General features: G+C 35.7%; 1 protein-coding gene and 1 pseudogene across 12 annotated transcripts in view; one reads left to right on the plus strand and one right to left on the minus strand.

The window, feature by feature from the left end:
• The window catches only part of DLG1 (discs large MAGUK scaffold protein 1), a 311,643-nt gene that overhangs the window by 103,033 nt on the left and 181,238 nt on the right, over nt 1–27,372 (minus strand). For all 12 annotated transcript variants that reach the window (XM_090278549.1, XM_090278460.1, XM_090278531.1 and 9 more), the window contains 3 exons: nt 23,994–24,138; nt 7,307–7,427; nt 2,248–2,404 (listed from right to left, as the gene is read on the minus strand). In XM_090278549.1, coding sequence (XP_090134675.1) covers nt 2,248–2,404; nt 7,307–7,427; nt 23,994–24,138 — 423 coding nt within the window. The remainder of the gene's footprint in view (nt 1–2,247; nt 2,405–7,306; nt 7,428–23,993; nt 24,139–27,372) is intronic.
• LOC150021740 (glyceraldehyde-3-phosphate dehydrogenase pseudogene) lies at nt 572–1,689 on the plus strand (annotated as a pseudogene).

Consider the following 27,372-nt stretch of genomic DNA (forward strand, 5'->3'; position numbering starts at 1 on the left):
CTCCCTCCCTTCTTCCTTCCTTCTTTCTCTTTCTTTCTTTCCTTCCTTCCTTCCTTTCTTTCAGTAAAAGAAAAGCTAGATTTTCTACAATAACAAGTCAGTCCTATACAACAAAATAATTCCCAATGCTGTTAGTGGCCCATTGAGAAACACAGAAGAAGATATAAAAACAAAAGATGAACAAAAAATTATGGAACATATGGATTAACTAAAAAAACAAAAATAAAAATGACCCAGTTCGGGGGATATAAAAATGAAACAGAGGTAAAATAATAGAACTATTGATCAGTTTTAGTCTAAAATTGTATGGGCAATAGCCATATAAGCACACAGACTGAAAATAAAAAGAAAAGAAAAGATGAGGTAAATATCAAGCAAAAAAACAAGTTAGCACAGTCACATTAATATCAGGCAATATAGCTTCCAGGGTAAAAATCATTATTATAAGTAAAGAGGATCATTGCCTAATGATCAAAAAGTCTAACTCATCAGGAAGAAATTATGATTTTAAGTTTGGTAAATCTTAATAATATGGTTTCAAACATGCAGTAAAAAAATGGCTGCAAGGGTTCTCCGCTCCTCCAGTTCAACGGACTGCTGCGTTTTCCTGTGCAGTGCCAGCCTGAACCCTGAGACACGATGGTGAAGGTCGGAGTGAACGGATTTGGCCGTATTGGGCGCCTGGTCACCAGGGCTGCTTTTTACTCTGGCAAAGTGGATATTGTCGCCATCAATGACCCCTTCATTGACCTCAACTACATGGTCTACATGTTCCAGTATGATTCTACTCATGGCAAGTTCAAAGGCACAGTCAAGGCTGAGAATGGGAAGCTTGTTGTCAATGGAAAGTCCATCACCATCTTCCAGGAGCGAGATCCCACCAACATCAAATGGGGTGATGCTGGTGCTGAATATGTTGTGGAGTCCACTGGGGTCTTCACTACCATGGAGAAGGCTGGGGCTCACTTGAAGGGTGGAGCCAAGAGGGTCATCATCTCTGCCCCTTCTGCTGATGTCCCCATGTTTGTGATGGGTGTGAACCAAGACAAGTATGACAACTCCATGAAGATTGTCAGCAATGCCTCCTGCACCACCAACTGCTTGGCCCCCCTGGCCAAGGTCATCCATGACAACTTTGGTATCGTGGAGGGGCTCATGACCACAGTCCATGCCATCACTGCCACCCAGAAGACCGTGGATGGCCCCTCTGGGAAGCTGTGGCGTGATGGCCGAGGGGCTGCCCAGAACATCATCCCTGCTTCTACTGGCGCTGCCAAGGCTGTGGGCAAGGTCATCCCTGAGCTGAATGGGAAGCTCACTGGTATGGCTTTCCGTGTCCCCACCCCTAATGTGTCAGTTGTGGATCTGACCTGTCGCCTGGAGAAAGCTGCCAAATACGATGACATCAAGAAGGTAGTGAAGCAGGCATCAGAGGGCCCCCTCAAGGGTATCCTGGGCTATACTGAGGACCAGGTTGTCTCCTGCGACTTTAACAGTGACACCCACTCCTCCACCTTTGATGCTGGGGCTGGCATTGCCCTCAATGACCACTTTGTCAAGCTCATTTCCTGGTATGACAATGAATTTGGCTACAGCAACAGGGTGGTGGACCTTATGGTCCACATGGCCACCAAGGAGTAAGAGCCCCCAGGACCACCAGCCCCAGCAACAGGAAGAGAGGCCCTCAGCTGCTGGGGAATCCTTGCCCCAAACTGATCCCCCAACATACTGAGAATCTTCTGACCTCTAGTTGCCATCCTAGACCCCCTAAAGAGGGGAGGGGCTTAAGGAGCCCTACCTTGTCATGCACCATCAATAAAGTTCACTGTACCCAAAAAAAAAAAAAAAAAAAAAAAAAAAAATGGCTGCAAGGACAAAATACTAAATCCACCATCATATTCAGACAGCTTTAAAAAATCATTTAAAATGATCGATTAAAACAGATCAAAACAAAAAGATCTAAACTAAAAAAGCAACAAGGTTAAGATAATAGACATAAAGACACAGGCTGAGTTAATAGACATAAAAGACATTTATAAGGATAACTTTTTACAAGTAAATCAAGTATTAAAAGAAAACCTGTCAAACATATCATGTCCTCTGACATCATTACAATTTTACAATTAGCTGTAAATGGTAAGAAGATTAACTAAAATATCTCCCATAAGTCTAGGATGTAAAAACCAAAACTTTTAATGATTAATAGGTCATAGTTAAAATAATAATATTTTGATTAGTTTATCCTACCGATATAATACGATCTCCTTTTCTGAGCTCTCCACTAAGATCAGCAGGTCCTCCAGCCAAGATAAAGGAAATAAATATTCCTTCTCCATCTTCACCTCCTACAATGTTGAAACCAAGGCCTGTTGAGCCACGATGAAGAACAACTTTTCTAGGTTCTCTAAAAAAAAAAAAAAAAAAAAATTGTTTACCTTAAGAGACTTTATACAGACCATGACATTCTATCACAATGAGAACAAATTCCTTATCGATAACTCTTATATTATCAAACTATAAAAAAAGCTAGATTAAATATAAAAGTTTTCAAAACTGTGGAGTAAAAAATTCTTTCTAACCCTAGAAATTAGACTTAGAAATTAGAAGGGAAAATCCTCATTTTATATAAAAGTTAAGAACCCATGTTGAAAACAAACATGAAACTAAAAGAAAAAAAATAATGTGGAAATTTAAAAAAATGGCATAAACAGCTTACTCTGGAAATATACATACATATGCAGAGTTGATGTTGCATACATTTTATTGTCTATTTCCCCTACTCCTCAGATTTTGTAAAAGGCAGATAGATCTCCCTTTGCCTTAGAGAAGGTAGATCCCTTTTCCAATCCCAAAGGGATGAATTCATTACTGACCTAAGCCAGTCATTGCCCCTTTGCAAAGGTGACGCTATGTTCCTATCTGGCTTTTGAGAAATAAAGGGAGATTTTACTCTCACTTCCCAAAGAAAGACTCTAACAAGGAGAAAGCACATTTTTCCCCCTCCCCACCCAAAATAACACCCTCCAACACAAAAGAATGAAATGATAAAATTCCATTACTGGTTTCAGCATATAACAATCATGAAGGTAAAACCAAGCAGAGACACCATGAACCTAGGGTTGCAACACAAACATTGCAACTGCCCATCTCCAAACTTTTAAAATATGAAATAATTAAATATCTTTATTTCTTAACTCACACCCATTTATCTACCTACCTACCTACCTCCCTCTGCTTTTCGTCCTAAGATATACCACGCTCCCATTTAAAAACTCTGAAATCAAAATACATCTTACCATGAATAATGTTTCATATTTGCTACACCAGTTATACATAGTTGTGTGAAAACCATGCATCTCCTCTGGTAAGACCATGAAAACTCCAGCAGCAGATTATTTTAGATAATTAAATATAGTACAGAACATCACTTGAGATTAGAATATATATTTGATAAATATTTTAAAATTTAATCTGATTTTTTCTAAAACATCACAGAAAAATGTTGGTAACAAAAGGCTTACCAGAAGTAAATAACTTTTACAAATAAATTTCAGGAATACTTTCACACAATGTGAAATTAATCTTCTTAAATATTTCTCTACTCAAAACTTAAAATAGTGCTTTTTAGTCATATAGAGGAATCAGTTTTGCCAGTTCACTTAAAGGGTTAAAAATTGTATTTCTTGTCAAAAATAGAAAAATTAAACATATATTATATACACAAAGACATGTGAAAGAAAAAAAGAGAATAAACCCAAAATTCGGGAAAGCAGTTAACTTTGTGGGGCAGTGAAGAAAAAGAAAGAAAGGATTGGGGTACAGGATAGGTTTCATTATATTGTGATGTTTTATTTTCTTTTTAGATGGCAGACTCATATTTTAGGGTCCCCATTATGCTTTAAATGTACATATGAGTTAATATTCTACATTAGTGAATAATGCTTAATTAAAAAACACCCTGCTGAAATCAACAGTATTTCCAGAAAAAAAAATTTTGATTTTTGGAATAACATAAGCCCATGAAAAGATGCTCAACATTATTAATCATTAGGAAAGTGGATAAAAATCACAATATATCCCAACTACTATAACAGCTATAAAATAAAACAGAAAAAAAGCAAGTGTTGGTGAAGATTAGAGAAACTGGAACCCTAATATATTGACGATGAGAAAGGAAAATGGTGTGCCCACTACAGAAAGCAGTTAGGAAGTTCCTAAACTTACACACAGAGTTACCATGTGACCCAACAATTCCACCTATAGGGATATACCTCAAGGAACTGAAAGCAGGGACTCAAGTAGATACTCACATGCCATTGTTTATCACAGCATTATTCACAATACCCAAAAGGTGGAAACAACCCAGGTACCTATCAACAGATGACTGTATAAACAAAGTGGAGTATACACACAAAATGGAATTTACTCAGCCATAAAAAGGAATGAAATTCTGATATATACAACATAAATGAACCTTAAAAACATTAGGCTAAGTGAAAGAAGCCAGACACAAAAGGGTATTTTAAGATGCCATTTATATGAACGATCTGGAATAGGCAAATTCCTACAGGCAGAAAGCAGAGTAGAGATTACCAGGAGCTGGGAGGATAGGGAAATGGAGAGTTACTTCTTAATGGTTACAGAGTTTGTCTGAGGTAATGAAAAGTTTTGGAAATATATAGTGGTGATGACTGCACAATCTTATGAATACAACTAATGCCACTGAATTGCACATATGAAATGGTTAAAATGGTAAATTTTATGTTATATATATTTTACCCTGGCTGGTTTGGCTCAGTGGATTGAGCGTCGGCCCGCGAGCTAAGTGTCGCTGGTTCGATCTTCCAGTCAGGGCACATCAGAGAAGGAAAACTCTGACTCCAAAAAACCTCCGCTGCCTTGCGGCATACCTCTTCAGGGGAAAGGCTAAGGGAGTAAACCCCGACAGAAAATCCGGAGCCGGAGTCAACACCGGCAACTCCTGCGGCGCACCTGAAGCCAAGCTGTATTGACTCCGTCTTTCCCTTGGACCCTTCAGCTGCGAAGAGAGGGGGGGGTCTGCTGCATGGGCAACAGCAGACCCTCCATATCACCCTGCCCAGGCTCTGTAGCTTTATTGCAAGATGTCGATTCAACATGGGAGGAGACAGATACCGTGTCACTCCCGAGTCGGACTGCACAGCCATTCTCGGCGGTGCAGATAGACTTAAGAAGCTACACCATCGTCTCTCGAGACGGACCGCTGCCGCCGCCGCCGACGATATTTTACCATAGTTTAAAAAATTAATAATATGATATACAAAAAATCAGAGTTGTACACTTCAAATGGGTGAACTGTATGTGAATCATATCTTCATAAAGCTATAAAAAAATGAACCTTAGTATTATCAACTGTTTGCTACGATTTATTTTCTTTAAAATTGGTAATGTGAGATAACCTTTGAAAAATTGCTTAGGATCAAATTGTGGAGAACTTATAATGGGAAGGTAAAGATTTTTATATCTCATTATCTGGGCACAGAAGTGTAATTATTGAAAGGGTGTAATAAAACACACACCAGTTTAGGAAGACATATCTAGTAACCAACCACCTGAATTTCATAGACAAGTATAGAAAACAGGCAGACCTACTGTGTAATACTACGAAGTCCAATACAATATTCTAGACAAGAGATATGTAGTAAAAAAGATGAGGAACATCAATCAAGATTCTAATATAACGTATTTTTTAGTTTGAAAAATATGCAGAGATTAAAGACTAGATAAGGCATTAACTAATTTTCTTCTTTACTCCTGTAAATAGGCACTATTAGAAAATAACAAAATGGCCATGACAGATTAGTATAGGAGCACAGCCTAAAGACTAATAGCCATGAAAATTCATGCCACCATCATAAACACTATTCTTTCTGCTAATTTTCATCCAAAACATAATTACTGAGCACCTATTAAACTAAGTTCTCAACATTGCTAACTCTTGAAGAAGAGAACAAAGACAAACATTCCTATACGACTTTAAAGAAATCACTGCCTAAAGTAAGGAGTCTGACAAAGAATTACAATTATGAAGGGTCAAAAAAGAATAATTCTAACAATAATGTAATTAATAAAAACATAAAAGAGGCATTAATTAGCATATGTTTAATGTTAGAATTAATATGAAATATTTGTACATATTATATTGTCGTTGTCGGCAGCCGTCCGTCTCGAGAGACGATGGTGTAGCTTCTTAAGAGTCTATCTGCACCGCCGAGAATGGTTGTGCAGTCCGACTCGGGAGTGACACGATATCTGTCTCCTCGCGTGTTGAATCGACATCTTGCGATGACGCTGGAGTGTCCTCTCCAGTGAAGCTGAAGCTACAGAGCCTGGGCAGGGTGATATGGAGGGGTTCTGCTGTTGCCCATGCAGCAGACCCCCCCTCTCTTCGCAGCTGAAGGGTCCAAGGGAAAGACGGAGTCAATACAGCTTGGCTTCAGGTGCGCCGCAGGAGTTGCCGGTGTTGACTACAACGTCAAACCGCCTTAGGGACTCTGGCTCCGGATTTTCTGTCGGGGTTTACTCCCTTAGCCTTTCCCCTGAAGAGGTATGCCGCAAGGCAGTGGAGGTTTTTTGGAGTCAGAGTTTTCCTTCTCTGATGTGCCCTGACTGGAGGATCGAACCAGCGACACTTAGCTCGCCGGCCGACGCTCAATCCACTGAGCCAAACCAGCCAGGGCTCTACATATTATATAAACATGTCTTATTATGATATTAAATGTGAAAAAGATCTAAAATACTTTTTCACTAACTTTCTCCCACCTAATTAAGAGTTCTTTGGGGATAAAAAGACAATCTAAAAACTTGAGTACAGTTTGTAATGTTAGATTTAAGTAAATTTTAGGTGTCAGGCTATCAAGGCTATATATCGAAGAGAGAAAATACCACTTGCTGAATTTGAACATGAATTCTGAAAAATAAATGTCATAATATTATATGGTACATATTGGATAAAAATATATGAAAAGTTAGTTTTAAAAATGTGTAAGTATATTCTTAACTTCTACTTAAGCTACTTTGTAATGACAATTTACCAGTCATTAAAATATTAATATTAAAAAAGAGCAGTAATTTATTTGTAATATAAAATATTTTTTTCATTTCAGGCTCTTCAATGAACCCTCCAGTGAAAAAAAATTAAGATTTAAGTTCATCATCTGTAAAAAAAAATTTTTAGTACTGAAAACTGTGGCTATCTTACTTGGCTGATTAGAACTCCAACTAATTTTTAGCTATATGTAAGAAGGATAAATGATTAATTCCTTACCGTGTAATTTCATCATCTCCAAACACTGCTTTCGAAATGGGTGAGTATCTGCTTGGTGATGCTGGTGTCTGGCCCAAGAAAGAAGATGGGCTAATGTGGTTATCAACAGGCTGAGAGGCAGCTTCAAAATAAAGAAAGAGAAAAGCACTTGAAATATAAAACAAGCCATTCAGTACCACATTTGTGAATTATCAATTTAAAGATTAGTTAATGTATAATTTGTATTCACTTATCTCTGTATTAGAATTTGGCTGAGAAGATTTACTCACCTGGTAAACAAAAATAGACAAGCTCAAGTTTCCAGGTAAAAACTAGTTCAGACATTCAGACGAGTAAAGCAAACTTATAAAAACCAAATACTTAATAGGTTTTTAATTCATCAGAAAAGCAGCATGAAAGTCATCATCCTGTTCTAACAACAACTAAAAAGCTGAACAAACTGAAAAACCAACAACTCTTCTTTAATACTTAAGATAAGGGGGGGGTGTCACAGGGCAAACTGCTGTCCCCCAAATTGGAGAGATTGGCACAGATAATCACAGATTATCACAGCTTAATCAGAGCAGAAGCTTCCATGGAAGCTTGGGTAGAGAAGTCTGAGTCATAACTGACATATATTTCTGGAGGCTCCAGGTGGACAACTCAGAGTCAAAAACTCCAGGTGAGCGCTGTCATCCAGGGACCCCATACTTGTGTAAATTTTACCTTCTGGATCTCTATGGGGTTTCACAGTGAGTACTGGAAGCAAATCTCCTAGAGTTTCTGGCAGGAGGAAGGGGAAAAGAACCATTTTGGAATATACAAGAACACTTGGTTGTTCTCAACAGAGTCTGCCCCCAGGAAAAACTATTAACTAAATAAAGCCTAACTGCTGAGCTTTTACTGAAGTCCAATTGACCAGGAAGAATGGAAATAACCAACTCTAGCCCACTCTAGCCAACCTGTCCCCCCCTAATTGAGGAGAGGAGAATACTGAGAAGTACTATTGAAGTTCATATTCCAGAGGCACAAACTCAATAAAAGACTGAGACCTAATCATAGGGCTATATATATAACACTTTCCCTCCCCAAAACTGTATCACCACATCACTAAAGGCCTATTTACAACAGTTTCCTTTACCTAGAACATCATGCCTAGTTATCAAGAAAAAAAAAATTCAAGACCTTCTAAGAATCAAAAACACAGTTCGTGGATAAAGAGCAAGCATCAGAACCAGACTCAGGCATAGCAGCAATGTTGGAGTTATCAGACCAGGACTTTAAAACAATGATTAATATACTAATGGCTCTAGTGAAAAAGTTGTCTGTAAGAACAGATGAGCAATATAAGTAGAGAGACGGAAATTCTAAAAAAGGAAAGAAATACTAGAGATTAATAACACTGTAACAGAAATAAAAAATGCCTTTGAGGGGCTTATCAGTAGTCTGGACATCACTGAGTAAAGAATCTCTGAGCCTGAGGATAACTCAATAGCACCCTCTAAAACTGAAAAGTAAAGAGAAAGAAAGACTGATTAAAAATCCAATAAAACCAGAACAGAATCCAAGAAATGTGGGACAATTACAGAAGGTGTAACATACACATAATAAAAATACCAAAAGGAGGAGAGGAAGGAATAGAATATTTAAAACAGTAATCATTGAGAATTTACCCAAATTAATGTTAGACATCAAACCAGATATAGGAAGCTCAGAGAACACCAAGATGGACAAATGCCAAGAAAATTACATCTAGGTAAATCCTCTTCAAACTACACAAAGAAAAAAAGGAGAGGGGTGAGTTTCCAGAGAGAAACCACAGGAAAAAAACTCCACCTTACTGATAAAATGCAAAGATAGGAATTACATGTGGAAATATTTAGTTAAGAGAAAAAATTCATGCTGTACCCTATAAAAGTATCCTGCAATACTTTCTTAATCAAACAAATATTGAGGAAATCTGCTGCTAGTATACCTGCCTTTTCAAATGTTTAAAGATGTTTTTTAGAGAGAAGAAAAGTTAGTAGGTCACCAGTTAAATGTATAGAAAAAAAATCAAAGAAGGAATAAAGGTATATTAAAACTTGTTTTTCTTATTCTTGATCTGACAGGTAATATTGTTCAAAATAAGAGTAACACTATATCTGACTATGTGTGTGTGCATGTGTATGCATGTGCACTTATGTATAAGTGAAAAAAATGTCAGCTATGATACAAGTGATGGGAGGGAGGATTTAGGATTATTTTATTATTAGGTACTCACACTACCTATGAGTTGTACAGTGTTATTAGAAAGTGGACTTGTATTTCTTTCTTTTCTTTAACAAGGTTACTTTATTTTATTTTATTTATCTGTTTTTAGAGAGAGGGGTAAAGAGAAAGAGAGGGAGAGGGAGAGGAACATCAATGTGCGGTTGCCTCTCATGCACCCCAACTGGAGACCTGGCATGCAACCTAGTCATGTGCCCTGACTGGGAATTGAACCAGTGACACTTGGTTTGCAGGCCAACGCTCAATGGACTTGTATTTCTTGTACACGTATGTTGCAAATTCTAGGGCAAGCACTAAGAAAGAATAAAAAGAATGAAATTGATATGCTAAGAAAGGAGAGAGAATGGAATAATATAAAATGCTTAATAAAAGAACATAAAAGGCTGAGAAAGAGTGAACAGAACAAAAAAGGGCGAAAATAGAAAACTAACAAATATAATAGATATTAATCCAATTATATCAATAATCACTCTGAACATTAATGGACTAAACACACCAATTATAAAACAGAAAGTGTCAGAGTGGATCAAAAATTAAGAACTCAACTATATTTTGTCTACAAGAAACACACTTTAAATATAAAGGCACAGGCCCTGACCAGGTAGCTCAATTGGTTACAGTGTTGTCTCAATACGTCCAAGTTGTGGGTTCGGTCTCCAGTCAGGGAGCATACAAGAAGCCACCAATGAATGCATAAATAACTGGAACAACAAATCTATGTTTCTTTCTCTCTCCCATCCTCTCTCTATCTAAAGTCAATAAGTAAAAATAAAAAATATAAATGCACATGTAGATTAAAAGTGAAGAAATGGCAGAAAATCAGTAAGAACGTAGTTGAACTTAACATCATTAATCAATGGGATGTATGCACAACTATAGCCTACTTCATCCAACAAGAGCAGAACATAACATTCTTCTTAAGCTCACATGGAACATTCACCAAGATAGATGATATCCTGGGCCATAAAACACCTCTTAACAAATTTAAAAGAATAGAAATCATACAATGTCTGCTCTCAGATCACAACAGAATTAAAGTAGAAATCAATAACAAAATGCTACCTAAAATAATCTAAAATATGTGAACATTAAATAACACACTTCTCAATAGCACATGGGTCAAAGAAGAAATCTCCAGAGAAATTAATCATGTTTTGAACTAAATGAAAGTGAAAACACAACTTATCAAAATTTGCTATAGTACTGAATATATGTTAGAAAGGAAGAAGAATCTAAAATGAATCATCTTAGAGCCCTGGCTGCTGTGGCTCAGTGGATTGAGCATCGACCTGCGAGCCAAGTGTTGCTGGTTCGACTCCCAGTCAGGGCATATTACTAGGTTGCATGTCAGGTCCCCAGTTGGGGGCGCAAGTGAGATGCAACCACACAGTGATGTTTCTCTCCCTCTCTTTCTCCTTTCCCCTCTCTCTAAAAATAAATAAATAAACAAAACTAACAAACAAACAAACAAATAAATAAATAAAATGAATCATCTTAACTTCCACGTATAAAATGAGAAAAAGAACAAATTAAGTTGAAAGTAAATTAAACTGAATTAAAAAATTAGGGCAGAAATCAATGAAATTTTTTGAAAAGAGGAAATCAATGGAGAAAAAGCAACAAAACCAAAAGCTGGTTCTTTGAAAAGATTAATAAACTCAACAAGCCTCTTTCCAGAACTACTATGAAAAAAAGTAGGAAGGCAGAAATGATTAATATCAGAAACAAAAAAGGGGACATCACTACAGATCCTATGGATATTAAAACGATAATAAAGGAATACTATAAACAACTCTATGTCCTCAAATTTTGTAACTTAGATGAAAAAGACCAATTCCTTGGATGATACACTGACAAAACTCACACACAAAAAGATAGACAATCTAAACAGGCCTAAACCTATTAAAAGAAATTGAATCAATAATTGATAATTTTCTAAAACAGCACCAGGTTCAGATGGGTTTGGTGGTGAATTCTACCAAACATTTAATAAAGAAATTATACCAATTCTTTACAGTCTCTTCCAGGAGACAGAAGCCAAAGGAATATTTCCTAACTCATTCTATGAAGCCAGCATTAGCCTATTAACAAAACCAGACAAAGAAATTACCAAAAAAACCACATAAAACAAGGTCTCTCATGAACATAGATGAAAATATCCTCAACAAAATAGTAGCAAATCAAATTTAAAAATGTATAAAAAGAATACACCACAAGCATCTAGGATTTATCTCACATATGAAAGGCTGGTTCAACAATCAAAAATCAATTAATATGATCCATCACATCAACAGGCTAAAGAAGAACAGTCACATGATCATATTAACAGATGCAGAAAAAGCATTAAACAAAATCCAATATCAACTTATGATAAAAATTTTCAGTAAACCAGAAATAAGAGGGGAGGGTTTTCAACTTGATAAAAAATATCTACAAAATTCCTACAGCTAATCTCATACATAATGGTAAGATGCTTGAAACTTTACAATTAAGATTAGGAGCAAGTGCCCCAGAATACAACAAGGATGCCAGCCTGTTAAACCAAGCATGCCGTTGTCCAGAGACAGCCAACCAACCTGGAGTCTGCACGATCCTTCCCCTCGTGGGAAGGCCACCCTCCCCTCCACACCCCCACTCTTATTAGGGATTTCTTGACCCAAGGGTAGGTAGGACGACGACCATGTTCAGCTTGAAGCAGCTAGAGGAGCTCGAGACCTTCGTCCATTGTCCTTTATAAGATTGTAAAGGGTCTCAAGTCTGAGAGGGAGGGATTGTTTTTTTAATTGTTAAAATATTTAACTAATTAATTATTTTTTTTAAAAAGAAGAATATATGAAAGGGTGAGCCATGGGTATGGACTTGGGGAGGGGATTGTCGGGGAAGGGGGGTGCTGGGCGGAGGGGAGCAAAGGGGAAAAAATTGGAACTATTGTAACAATATAATCAATAAAATATACTTAAAAAAAAAAGATTAGGAGCAAGTGTAGATGTCCTACCTAAAGCAATAAGACGAGAAAAGGAAGTAAAAGGTATAGAAATTAAAAAGAAATAAAATTGTTTTTGTTTGCAGATAGCATGATCATCTATGTAGAAAATATGAAAAAAACTGACTAAAAAACCCTACTAGAACTAAGTAGCAATCATAGCAAGGCTGCAAGATACAGGTTAATATATAAAAGTCAAATGCTTTCTTACATACCAGTAATGAACAAGTGGAATTTGAAATTAAAAACAATACCATTTACCTTAGTACTCCCAAAATGATACACTTAGGTATAAATAAATCTAACAAAATATATATACAATCTATGTGAGAAAAACTATAAAATTGATGAAAGATATGAAAGAAGAACTAAATAAATGTAGAGTTATCCCATGTGCATGAATGGGAAGACTCAATATTGTCAATATATTAGTTCCTTCCAACTTGATTTACAGATTCAATGCAAACCCAATCAAAATGCCAGCAAGTTACTTTGTGGATATTGTCAAACTGATTCTAATGTTTACATGGAGAGGCAAAAGAAACTGATTCTAATGTTTACATGGAGAGGCAAAAGACCCAGAATAGCCAACACTGAGTTCAAGACTTCCTATAAAGCTGCAGTAATCAAGACAGTGTGGTATTGGCAAAAGAACAGAAAAGCAGATCAATGAAACAAAATAGAGAATCCAGAAACAGACTCATATAAATATAGTCAACTGTTCTTTGACAGTGGAGTAAAGACAGTCTTTATAACAAATGGTGCTTGGAACATCTGGACATCCACATGTAAGTGAATATAGCCATAAACCCTACAATAATTAACTCAAAATGTATCACAGACCTAAACATAAAACACCAAACTACAAAACTCCTAGAAGATAACATTAAAAAAAAAAATCTAGAAGACCTTGGGTTTGGCAATGACTTTTTAGATACAACACCAAAGGCATGGTACATAAAAGAGAGAACTGACAAGCACTAGACTTCATTAAAATTAAATGTTTATACTATGTGGAAGACCTTGTCTAGAGAATGAGAAGACAAGTCACAGACTGGGAGAAAATATTTGCAAAAGACATCTGATAAGAGACTGTTGGCCAAAATATACAAAGAACTCTTAACAACAATACAACAACCCAATTTAAAAATGTGCCAAAATATGTACAGTATAGTTTAGAGAATACAGTCAATAATATTGTAAAGACTACATACAGTGTCAGATGGGTAGCAGACTTATCAGGGTGATCACTTTGTAAGGTATATAAAATGTCTGATCACTACATTGTACACCTGAAACTAATACTGCATGTGAACTATATTTGGAAAAAAAAAAAAGTGTCAAAGACCCTTAGGAGACACCTCAACGAAGCAGATAAACAGAAGGCAAATAAACTATAACCCATGGCTGGGTGGCTCAGTCTGTTGGAGCATTGTCTTGTATACCAAAAAGGTTATGGGTTTGATCTCCATTCAGGGCATATGCCTAGATTGTGGGTTCTATCTGTGGACAGGGCATGTATGGGAAGCAACTGATTGATGTTCTCTCATATTGATGTTTCTCTCCCTACCCCTCTTCTCCTCTCTAAAATGAATAATCCTCAGGTAAGAATTATAAAAATAATAAACATATGAAAAGATATTCCACATCATATGTCATCAGGGAAATACTAATTAAAACAACAATGAGATACTGCCAAATACAGAACTCTGGTAACACCAAATGCTAGTGAGGATATGGAGCAACAGAGACTCTCATACTTTGGTGGTAGAAATGCAAAATAGTATAGCTGCTCTGAAAGACATTCTGGCTGTTCCTTATAAAACTAAATATATTCTTAGCATATGATCCAGCAATTTAACTCCTTGGTATTTACCCAAAGGAGTTAAAAACTTATGTCCATACAAAAACTTTTTCATTGATATTTACAGGAGCATTATTCACAAGGGCCAAAACTTAGAAGAAACCAAGATGTTCTTTCATAAGCAAATGAATAAACAAACTGTGGTACATAGAGACAAAGGGTTATTCAGCACTAAAAAGAAAGGCTATCAAGCCATGAAAATATATGGCAGAATCTTAGATGTATATTACTATATGAAAAAAGCCAATGTCATTATTCCAACTATATGATATTCTGGAAAGGGCAAAACTATGGAGACTGGATTTTTAGGGTAATGAAAATATTCTGTGTGACACTGTAATGGTGGATACATGTCATTAGGCATTTGTCCAAACCCACAGAATGTACAACACCAAAAGTGACCCCTAATGTAAACTATGGGATTTGGGTAATGATACAGTAATACAGGTTCATCAACTGTAACAAACACAGCACTCTGGTAGGTGATGCTGATCATTCAGGAGGCTATGTGTGTGTGCAGGCAGGTGGTATATGGAAATTTCTGTACCTTCTGCTTACTTTTACTGTGAACCTAAAATTGCTCTAAGATGTAAAATCTATTTTTAAAAAGTCTATGCCCTGATCTGTCAACCCAATTTATAAGTATCCTTTTTAATGCATCCCTATGCATTAACAAGCACCAAACAAGCAAAGCAAAAAAAAAAAAAAAAAAAAAGCAAAAACTAACTATTGGTTCATTTGAATAATAATAAATATCATAGGTTGCAATTCTAGCAAGAGCTAAGAATAGAAAATTATTAGGCCATTGCAGATCCAGGTAGGCAATACATTTTAGTTGTAGCTTCCAAAAACACAACACATGTGAATTATTTGCATCGTTAACAAAACACATAGAAAGCAATATTTAACTTGCTTGAGGCTTTAACTATAATAGTTACAAAACATTTCAAAATTTAGCTGTAATATTTATTTAACTAAAGAACAAGTATCATTTAATTATATATCAATCTCTTTTTCATTACATTACCGAGTATCTTCTATGCACAAAGCATAATACATAATGGGAGTGAAAAAAAAAGTGCCAGGATCATTAGTTCAAATTACTATGATGGTCAGATAGGTAACCTAAAGAAGTAAAGTGAACTTAGTGAAAGATAATGCATAATGACTAGAACAGGTGTACTGGAAAAAATGTATGCTTTATCAAAAGGAGGCAGAATCTATACATTTTTCTCTATATATACATTACACAGAAAAGAAAAACATCTACAATGTCTGTTGATACAGAGCTTGGAAGTATAGCATATTTTTGGTTTTATAGGTTTGTAGGTCCAACAGCACTTATTTCCTGTCCAGTTTATATAACATATAACATAATCTTTTGCATTTGAGCCAAAGAACTTTCTATCATTGTCTCTTGACTTTGAAAGTTCAAAGTCATTCCTAGGTGAAATCCCCTAAAGCAACAGACACTCAAATGAATCTCTACAGTCACTGGCCTTTTAAAGTTCAGAGCTTACTGATTTTGACTGAAATTTCCTTTCTGCATTATCAAGTCTGGTCAGAATAATAAAACAAAACAAAACAAAAAAACCCCAAACAGCTGGACAAGAAAGTCAGTCAACTGCCTAAGCCAGAAAATGTACCTTTTCTCTGCCATATTCAGACTGTGCATTTACTCAATGGATCCTTTCTGGAGGGGTCTTTCTCACATGTAAGGTATAGGATCTCACACAGTAGGGACTGAAAATTAACGTTTCTAACAGAAAAATGACAGCTCCAAAGAAGGATCAGATAACATAATGCTATTTCCAAAGTCAAAACCCAAGGTTAAAAGATTCCCTAGAGAACTACAAAATGAGAGAACCTCATTTATTGTTCTTAGATATAAAGATTAATTCCCAAGTCCTCCAGGGTTTGGAAGAGAAGCAATCACAAGTTGTTAAAGCAAACGTAAATATGGTAAATGATATGTGGCCAAATCAGAAGTTTAACAAGGCCTTCCAGCTGAAGAGAATGTAAATTACAAGTATGACGACATATAATGCAAAAGCATGGGAATTTCAATGTCAGCCTAGAAACCAGGTTCTCCGTCAGATCAATGAACTGTTTTTCTTTCAGTAATAAAACAACTTCTATTCCTGGGTACTATACTTTGCTTATTATCCATATTTTGGTTACAACCACAAGAGTGTGGCCCCATCTGAGATTTATGGTTGTAACTTCAACTACAGTTTTGTGCTTTTTTCCATTCACATTCTGCTCTTTTAGGGAGCAGGAATGGAGGAAGACAGGAAGATGAGCCATGATTAAGATTCTGCCAATGAAAGACGGGGCAAGAGAGACAATATGTGCAAAGAAGTGAATATAAAGACAAACTATGAAAACTAAACTTAAAAAAAGTAGACAGATGAAGACACACAGGGGCAATCAAGTGATAGCGTCAAATGATTGAAGGTCAAAATGAGGGCAAATTTCAGAATAAATGAACTGAGGAATGTAGTCAGAGAATGAGATAATTTAAATCAAGATTTTAGAGGTGGTGAAGGTATTGATGTTAAGATGCAAATTATAATCTTGGAAGCAAGTATCTGAGGTGTAGTGGAGAGCAGGATAATTAAAGAGATCAGGAAACAAAGTCTCCAGGTTGTTGAATGAATCATCAGTATGGATTTTGATTGGACATCACTAAGAATGAGAACATGAAGAGTAGTAGCAAGGAAGACAATGGCCTTCACACTGAAATCTTCAGTGACTAAAGACAAATTGATGAGGACACCAGATGAGTAATGACATAAGGAACTGGCAGTAATGTGAATAGTCTGATAGGTAAAAATTATTTATGCAAAGAGTTTTTAAACACAAATTTTTTTAACACAAATTATTTATGTTGTATGAACATGAATTAGAAATATACAACAAAAATCATAACTGTCATTGCCTAAGAAGAGAAGGAAATAGAAATAGAACATTATGATAAAGTTAAACTAGCAAGGTATACTTCAACGTTTTCATATTCTGTTACAGGAATTCCAAGTGGTTGACTGGCGTGAAGCAAGAATTTTTAGAACATACAATACCTCACTATTTATTCAGGGGCATAGACCTCTTTTCCCTTAGACTGTCAAATAATAAAAATGACAACTGTGGCTCAGTTGGTTGGAGTATCGCCCTGTAAACTGAAGGGTTGTGGGTCCAATTCCTGGTCAAGGGCACATACCTGTGTTGTGGGTTCAGTCCCCAGTCAGGGTGTGTGCAACAGGCAACCAACAGATATTTCTTTCACATAAATGTTACTTTCTCTCCCTCTCTCCCTTCCTTCCTTCCCCTCTCTAAAATCAAAAAGCATGATCTTGGGTAAAAAAAAGCTTACATCTCTTAGTTCTATGTACTATACTGTTTAAAAAAAAAAAAAAAAAAAGAAACAGCCAACACAATAACAGCTGTCCAGTGTTTATGCACTGTCTTAAGCCATATATTTTTGGTCATGCAACAGAGTTTCATCTTAATTGGCCATGTTGCATAATAATATTGTATCTGACTGGTTAATTCTGGTACCAGAAATCCTTATATACAAGTACAGGCACCTGATTTTTTAAAAAAGTCACTTGGAAGCCAAAAGGGTAGGTAATTTCCATTATTATCTTTTTTGTAAATCAATTAAAATTATACCTATTTTTTTGTCAGATTGGCAAAAACTACATTTTTTGTTGTGTGACAGAATTTTAGTAATTAGTTAATGTGTGCCCTGAGATGAAAAAGGTTGAGAATTGCTATTTTGTTAGTTCAATAACAAGTGCCTATAGGGAAAAGAACAAATCATTATTTAATTACTATATTTTAGGGGTAGTTCTTCCATTTTGAAAATTTCATATAATAAATAAAAAAGGATAATTCATTAAAAAATAATTTTTTTCAGTCCAACATATCTATAAGAAAAAGCCTGGCTATTTGTATATTTGGACACAAACAGGACGCCAATTCTTTCTTTTTTTAAGTATATTTTATTGATTATGCTATTACAGTTGCCCCAATTTCTTTTCCCTTTGCTCCCCTCTGCCCACCAACCCCCTCCTTCCAGCAATCCCACCCCACTTAGTTCATGTCCATGGGTCATGCATATAGTTTCTTTGGCTTTACCTTTTCCTGTATTATTCCTAACATCCCCCTGTCTATACTGTACCCACCAACTATGCTTCTTAATCTCTGCACCATTTCCCCATTTCTCCTCTTTCCCCCTCCCAGCTGATAACCCTCCAAATGCTCCCCATGCCTATGATTCTGTTCCTATTCTGGTTGTCTGCTTAGTTTGTTTTTGTTCTTATTTTTTAGATTCTGTTGTTGATAGTTGTGAGTTTGTTGTCATTTTAATGTTCGTAGTTTTTACTTTTTTTCCTAAATAAGTCCCTTTAACATTTCATATAATAATAGCTTGGTGATGATGAACTCCTTTAGCTTTACCTTGTCTGGGAAGCACTTCATCTGTCCTTCCATTCTAAATGATAGCTTTGCTGGATAGAGTAATCTAGGTTGTCAGTCCTTGCTTTTCACCACTTTAAATACTTCTTGCTAGTCCCTTCTTGCCTGCAAAGTTTGTTTTGAGAAATCAGTGATAGTCTTATAGGTACCCCTTTGTAGGTAACTCTCTTCTTTTCTCTTGCTCCTTTTAAGATTCTCTTTAACCTTTAGCATTTTAATTATGATGTGTCTTGGTGTGGTCTTCTTTGGGACTCTGTGCTTCCTGGACTTGTATGTCTATTTCCTTCATCAAATTTGGGAGGTTGTCCATTATTTTTTCACAGAAGTTTTCAATTTTTTGATCTTTCTCTTCTCTTTCTGGCACCCCTACGATTTGGATGTTGGCATGTTTTAAGTTCTCCCAGAGGTTTCTAAGCCTCTCCTCATTTTTTCAATTCTTGTTTCTTCATCCTGTACTGGTTGACAGTTTGTTTATTCTTTATGTTCCAATTCATTGATTTGAAGCCCAGCTTCCTTCCCTTCACCATTGGTTTTATGTGGATTTTTCTTCACTTAGCATAGCCTTCACTGCTTCCCTTATGCATTCGTCTTACTTAATCTTGTTTGTCAAGTCTGTGAGCATCATTATCATCAATGTTTTGAACTGTGCATCTGCTAGGTTGACTATCTCCCTGTCACTCAGTTCTGCCACTGGAACCTTGATCTGCCCACCCTTTTGGGCCATACTTCTCTGTATCCTCAACTTGACAGCTTTCTGTGTTTGCTTGCCTTAGGTAGGGCTGTTGCACCTGTTAATGTTATAAGGGGCAGAGCTTTAGGTATTTGTCAGTGTGGGTGATCTGTTTTACCACGTTGCAGCACTGTATGGGGGGGAGGGGTCTGAGAGGAAATGATGTTGCTTGCCCAGCACTTGCCCCTTTTCCAGGCACTTCTCCCACTTCTCGTAGCTGACTCTGTTGAGAGACCAGCAGTTTCTTCCTCCTCCCCAACCCCCACTGGTTTTCATAGTCAGAAGCAATGTGGCTCTGTTTTCTCCAGCGCTAGAACTGTGGGCTGCGCAGTCTGGTCTGGGGCTGTGATTGATGACCAGGTTTCCCTCCCTACTTTTAAAATGTATGACTGTGCTTTTCACTATAGCCTCAGTCCCTGCAGCGCCACTGCCATTACCACTGCCGCCACCACACACCACATCCTCTCCCCGGATCTGCCCCTCCTACCTGTCTGGCTGAGTATTTCTTCTTCATTTCTTCATTTGTTGAACTTCCATGTAGTTTGATTTTCTGAAATATCTAATTTTATTTTTAAAAGTTTTGAGGTGGTTGTAAATTCCTTCTTAGTTGTGAGGGAGATGCAGCGTGTCTACCCATGCCTCCATCTTGGCTGGACATCCCGGGACACCAATTCTTAATTTGTGGTACAACTGTCACAAATTTTCACACAGTTGTCTCTCTTCTTCCTGACTCTCCCACCCCTTTTCTCTTTGGCAACCATCAGCTAGTTCTGTCTTAACTATGGGACTGTTTGTTTTGTTTTGTTTATTCATTTGTTTTTCTTAAGATTGCACATATAAGTGAAATCATATGGTATTTGTCTTTCTCTGACTTAATTTCACTTAGCACAATACCTTATAAGTCTATCCATGTTAGAGAGGCAGCATAATAAAGACTGATACTTAAACTGGTGAATAAAATAGCTAACTATTGAATTTGTATCTCTAACCACAAATTAAAACACATAAAGCCCTCATACAAAGTTTGCAAGATCAACTATATATAAGAATTTTAAACAAGTAGTGAAGCTTTTTCTGACACAAATGAAAAATAAGACATCATTCTTGTCCATTAAAGAGACTGAATACTATTAACAAATTTAGTTATACTTGAGTAAATACTTGAGCAGATAATAAAGATGTATCACTGGAGGACAGTATATACATTTTTACTTTTTATTATTAAATTAAAAAAAAAATCCTCACCCAAGGACATTTTTTCATTGCTTTTAGAGAGGAAGGGAGAGAGAGAAACCCTGATGTGAAATAAGCATGAATTGGTTGCTTCCTGTACGCACCCGAACTGGGATTCAACTGACAACCTAGGTATGTGCCGTGACTGGGAACTGAACCTGCAACTTTTTGGTTATGGGACAATGCTCCAACCAACTGAGCCACACCAGGCAGGACTACATTTCAAAATATAATTTGTATTTTACAATGCTTAGTGACAATAATGAAGTCTGACAAGTTTAGAATTGGAAATATTGCCACTTACAAAATCAGAAATATCTCTATAATTTAAAAAAGACAAACCTGGAAAAGCAGATTATAAGGAGTACATTTAATATCTTTATATTACACATGGGTGCTTCTAATATCAACTCTGCACCAAATAAAACTTTCATTTTTTCAATCAACACAAATATATTAACATATATTTAAACCTCATCTCACCTTGTACATTAAAAAAGATGACAAATAGGAAATAACATTACATTAAGTACTTTCATAACAATTCAGTTCTAGGCAACACATTTATAGTGTACACAAATACATTTAGGCAATACACTAGGAGCTTATAGTATAGAATATCTGTGCGTACAGTTGAGAGTACAGAAAAGCCCCAATTTTAGAAATACTATATTTTAAGTTAGTGTTTCTCAAAGTGTGAGCCATGAACCAGCAGCACTAGAAGTGTTAGAATTATCTTGCTTGTGAAAAGAATCAATTGCTGGTAATGGAAAAAAAATACAATAAAAAAATAAACTATTAAAATTTTTTTTAGAATACAACAAGGATGCCAGCCTGTTAAACCAAGCACGCTGTTGTCTGAGGACAGCCAACTGACCTGGAGTCTGCACGATCCTTCCCCATGTGGGAAGGCCACCCTCCCCTCCACACCCCCATTCTTATTAGGGATGTCTGGACCCAAGGATAGGTAGGACGACGGCCATGTCCAGCTTGAAGCAGCTAGAGGAGCTTGAGACCTTCGCCTATTGTCCTTTATAAGATTATAAAGGGTCTGAAGTCTGAGAAGGGGGGATTGTTTTTTATTGTTAAAAAAATTAATTATTTAACTATTTTTTTAAAAAAGAATAATATAGGAAACGAGGTCAGAGAGCTTGTATGTACGAACCATGGGCATGGACTGCGGGGTGGGGTGGGGTGGGGTGGGGATTGCTGGGGGAGAGGTGGTGCTGGGCAGAGGGGAGCAAAGGGGAAAAAATTACAACTATTGTAACAATATAATCAATAAAATATACTTAAAAAATAAAATAAAATAAATTAAAAAATATAACATGTTTAATAAGGTCAACACATTAGTAAATGGCAAACCTGGATTTGAACTTGGCACGCTGGAGTTAAAGTAGCAACCTTAATCATTATGGTACTATATTCCCCTTTAATTGAGTGAGAAAGATGAATGTGTAATTTGGGAACATCAAGAAGTGTGGAAAAGCTATAGTTGAAGAATGCAGACTGTTCTGTAGCAACTCAGAAGAGATATCTACATGATCTTAGAACTTACTTTTGAAATTCAATAAATTTAAAATGAATGACATAAATATAATAATACAAAGATAAAAGGAAGTAATTGGACTTAAAAGTTTTCTAAGATTCTAAAATTATTCTGGGAGTAATAAAAGCAGTAAGTTCTATTAATAACACATTTTTCTTTATTTTTATTGTTGACACTATTGCAGATATCCCTATTTTTCCACCCTTTGCTCACCTCGCTGGCCCCATCATTTGCCCACTCCCACTTTCCCTTAGGCCACCCCACACTGTTGTCTATGTCTATGGGATATGCATATATGTTCTTTGGCTAAACTCTTCTCTTTCATCCAGCCCCCCACACCCTCCCTCTGACAGTTGTCAGTCTGCTCCATGTGTCCATGCCTCTATTTCTATTTTGTTCATCAGTTTATTTCATTTATTAGATTCCACATATAACTGAGATCATATGGCATTTGTCTTTCTCTCACTGGCTTTTTTCATTTCATTATCTACGTTCTAAACTCTTGGGAATCCACTAAAAGAATAATAAATAACATAATATTTATATAATCACTTCAAACAGAAGATGTCAAATGGCACATAAATATCTAAAGATCTATTCAATAGTCACCAAGGAAACGCAATTTTATCTCTGTCTCTCTGTCTCTCTCTGTGTGTGTGTATATATATATATACACACACACACACATATATATTCTGTCTTTTATATCATATAATTTAAGAATTCATATATTAACATTATGGTTATGGGTTGTAAAGAAAATGAACCTCATATATCAGCATGGTCATTGGTCTTAAAACTTCTTGAAATTATGGAGATGTACCTATTGTTTAGTGCTTCATTTCACAAAATAGAATTTATCTAAATTGTGAGAGAAGAAAACACATTTTTAGCCTTAAATATTCAAAACAAATACCACACATTTTCTTCCAGTACTAATGCTAAAATTATAGAAATTATCACTCTCATCTTCAGGACATGGAGTTTCATTAAAAAAGAAAAACAAACCATATTTTTCCAATAGCTTTTACATACTTAATTTTTGGAATAAAAACTCAGATTTTATTTTTCTTTTATAAAACATCTAATGTTTTACATTGATTCTTAAGCACTAATAGTAAGTATGGAAAAAAGTTATCCTTAATATATATTCACGTGCAACTAAGGAATGAGTCTTTCTTGGTAAAAAATAAAATAAAATAAAATGAATGAAAACTAAAAAAAAAAAAAAAAAAAATTTAAATAAATAAATCAATTGCTTGTTAAAGTAAATATCTGTACTCTAAAACTATTAAAACAAAACAAGAATCCACATTATTTTCAAATACCTTTGGCAACTTCTGTTTACATAAAAGTTTCAGAATCAATGTCTTTAACGTTAAAAGTAATTACTGCTATAAAATAGTAAAGGTAAAAAGCCCCCTGCCCCCCATTATGAAGATTCTAACTTAAAACTGATTTTTAAAACCTATTAGGTCAAAATGCTTAATAGTTCCTTTAAAAATATTTTTATATTGCTTAAACTTTATATTGCGAAACTTTTATTAAAATACATAACATCTAAGGATATAACATCAGGATTAAAGCGAAAAGACTTACAGCTGGTGATATCAGGTGGTGCATAGCCATCATTCATGTACATACTTGTAGGTTTTGCCACCTTCAAATAAACAAAATCGGATGTGTTCTTTAAAGCAGTGACAGCTTCTTCATGAGTCACTTCTTCTAAACACACACTATTCACCTAAAAGAAAATCCCCAAGACATATATTTTAAAACATTTTCACTTGCTTTATGCTTTTTGGTGATAAACAATTATATCTAAAGATATAAAAATATGGGACTGATTTAAGGAATATAAAGGTATGTGGAAAGAAAATACCCATTTTATAATCTATGATATTAGGAAGTTATGTATGCTAATGAAATAGCCAATCTTGATTGTAGCCCCTATTCCCTCCCAATCCCCAAGGCTGAACCTCCATGTAGGCATTTTAGAAAGGTATGTAGGTATATTTTAGTTTTTTGTACTTGTAAATTTGTTTTCTTAAAAAAATTTTTTTTATTAGTTTATGTATTTAGAGAGAAGGGAGTGAGAAAGAGAGGGAGAGAAACATCAATGTGTGGTTGTCTCTTGCATGCGCCCAACTGGGGATCTGGCCTGCAACCCAGGCATGTGCCCTAACTGGGAATCGAACCAATGACCCCTTGGTTCACAGGTCGGCACTCAATCCACTGAGTCACATTAGCTAAGGTTTAGCTATTTTATTTTATTTTTTAAAGAAAATGAGACCATACTAAGGTTTTTGTTCTGCAATTGGATTTTGACTAAGGTATCTTAGAGATCATTCCATGTTGGCCACAAAGAATTACCTCATTTAAAAAACTATCATACAGTACCTCATTGTGTAGTTCTATCATTTATTAAGCCATTCCAAACTTAACAGATATTTAAACTATTCTTCTAAATAAAGTGATTTAGTAATTTATATCCACAAAATGAGTGCCCATCTACTCAGACCTTTGTAAACATTGAATATTATCAATTTATTAAAAAGCCTGGAAAATGATGCATGTTTTCGATGTACATCAGTTATATTTAAATTTGTATTTCCATTTTTAAGAGTCAAGATGAGATTATTTTTCAGTTACTTATTGGCGGCCATTCATGTATCTTCTGTATAAAAGAGAACCGAGTCTTAGGTGATGGTAGTGTATCCTGCAACCTTGCTAAACTATTAGTTTATTAATAGGTTCCTTAGGATTTTCAGTATAAAATATAACTTGCAAATACAGTTATATTTTCCCTTTGCAATCTGAATTTGTCTTTTCTTTTCTTATTGCCCTGGCTATAAGAGCACATTTGAAGAGAAGTGGTACTTTGTGTCTTTTTAGGCATTTGTCCATTTCACTTAATGTGTTGGCATATAGTTTGTTCACAAATAAAAGTAATCCTTATCTCTTTTCTTTCATTCCTACTTTTACAAATTCTTTTTTCTTTAGTCAGTCTATCTAAATGTCAATTTTGTTGACCTTTCAAATAATAAAGTTTTGGTTTTGTTGATCTTCTCTATGGTTTTCCTATCGCCTAGTTCATTAATTTCTACTCTAATATTTATTTCCTTCCTTCGTTATGCTAGCTTTAGGTTTAGATTGCTCTTATTTTTTGTAAAATTTTTTCTGGCAAAGAAATAAAATACTATAAATATTTCTAGTGCCTTAAATTACAATGTACTACACAAATATTTGTTTTAGTATGTTTTACATTGCCCTAATTTGTACCTTTATAATCAACAGTAGGAGTTTTAATATTTTGACAAAAATTTCTAAACATCACAGAACAACTGTAACTTTCCCACTGATTATTAATATTGCTTTGCAGGGTTTCAGCTATATAATAATTTTTATGGTTTCAAACTACCACGTATAGCTGTGGTATCCTTTTCCTTTGGTGGCCTGCAATGAGCCATGCATCTTGGTATTATCCATTCCTACACCAAATCTTGCTCGGCCATGTAACTAGCTTTAGTCAATGACACATTAGTAACTGCTGCAGAAAGAGAACTGATAAATGCCACACACCGGAGCTTGTCTTCTTGGAAAGCTCTCTGTTGGTATGTTCCTCATGGAACCTGGCCACCATCCTGTGAGAAGCCCAACTTAGACATATGGAGAGGCCATTGGAGAATTAAAAACTTGGTTAACAGCTCCAGTCGAGCTACCAGTTGACAACCAGTAACAATTTGTCTGTCGTATGTGAGCCAACTTGAAAGCATATCCCTGGCCCTAGCAGAGCCACCCCAGTTGACATTACATGGAGCTGAGATAGGCTGTCCTATTGCTACCGAAATTGCAGAAGTGTAAGCAGATAAATAATTGTTGTTTTAGTCACTAATTTGTGTGTATGTGTGTGTTTTAGGCAGCATTAGATAACTGATAAAAGAGCTGACAAGATTTGCTAAGGGATTTGATGTGAAGTGTGAAAAGGATTATTCTACAGTTTTAGATCTGGACAAATAGAAAGATAAAGTTCCCATTTAATGAAATGTGAATACTGTGCATGGAGCAGGAGGGCAAGGAAGGGGGGTAAGATCAAAAGTTCATTATTAGATATATTAAATTTGAGATGACTTGAGACATGTAAAAGGAGACTAGATGAAATCTCTTAGAGCTTTTCAAACGTTTTGACATGAACTAAAGTTAAAAATTTTTATATTGGGGTGGCCAAAAAGTTTGTTTGGTTTTTCCATAAGATAGCTCTAGTAATGCTTAGATGCCTTTAACTTCATTTGAAACAATTTTGTTAAGACTGTATTGTGACAGCATGTATTTTAAAAGAAATTAATCAATATTGGTGAACTTTTGTGTAGCCACTTTAATACTGAAGATGGAAGAAAATATGCAACATTTTTGTAATATTATTATTTATTTCTTCAATACAGGTAAAAACACAATTGAAATGCAAAATAAGATTTGTGCGGTGTATGGAGAAGGTACTATGACTGATTGAACGTGTCAAAAGTGGTTTGTGAAGTTTTGTGCTGGAGATTTCTCCCTGGACAATGCTCCTCAGTTGGGTAGACCAGTTGAAGTTGAAAGTGATCAAATCAAGACATTAATTGAGAACAATCAATATTATACCATGCAGGAGATAGCTGACATACTCAAAATATCCAAATCAACAAAGTTATTGGTCAAAATGAAAAAAGTGTCTTGTATTTTATGGAAAAAAATAAAGAGACTTTTTGGCCAACCCAATATTTCAGCCATGCACAAAAGTGGGGTGTGTGCATGCAAAAATAAAACTAAAGTTCAGAAAATACTTATCACTATCATGTGCAAATGAGACCCATTAAATTATCTGACCACCTATCAAAGAGAGAAAAAATACATACGAGGATTGAGTCTGGATCACTTTATGTTTAGGGATTAGGGAGAAGATGCACCAAAAGGAGAATGAGAAGTGACTAGTGTGGTA

This window comes from Furipterus horrens, unplaced genomic scaffold (genome assembly GCF_987537825.1).
Source record: "Furipterus horrens unplaced genomic scaffold, mFurHor1.1.pri manual_scaffold_1, whole genome shotgun sequence".
NCBI lineage: Eukaryota > Metazoa > Chordata > Mammalia > Chiroptera > Furipteridae > Furipterus > Furipterus horrens.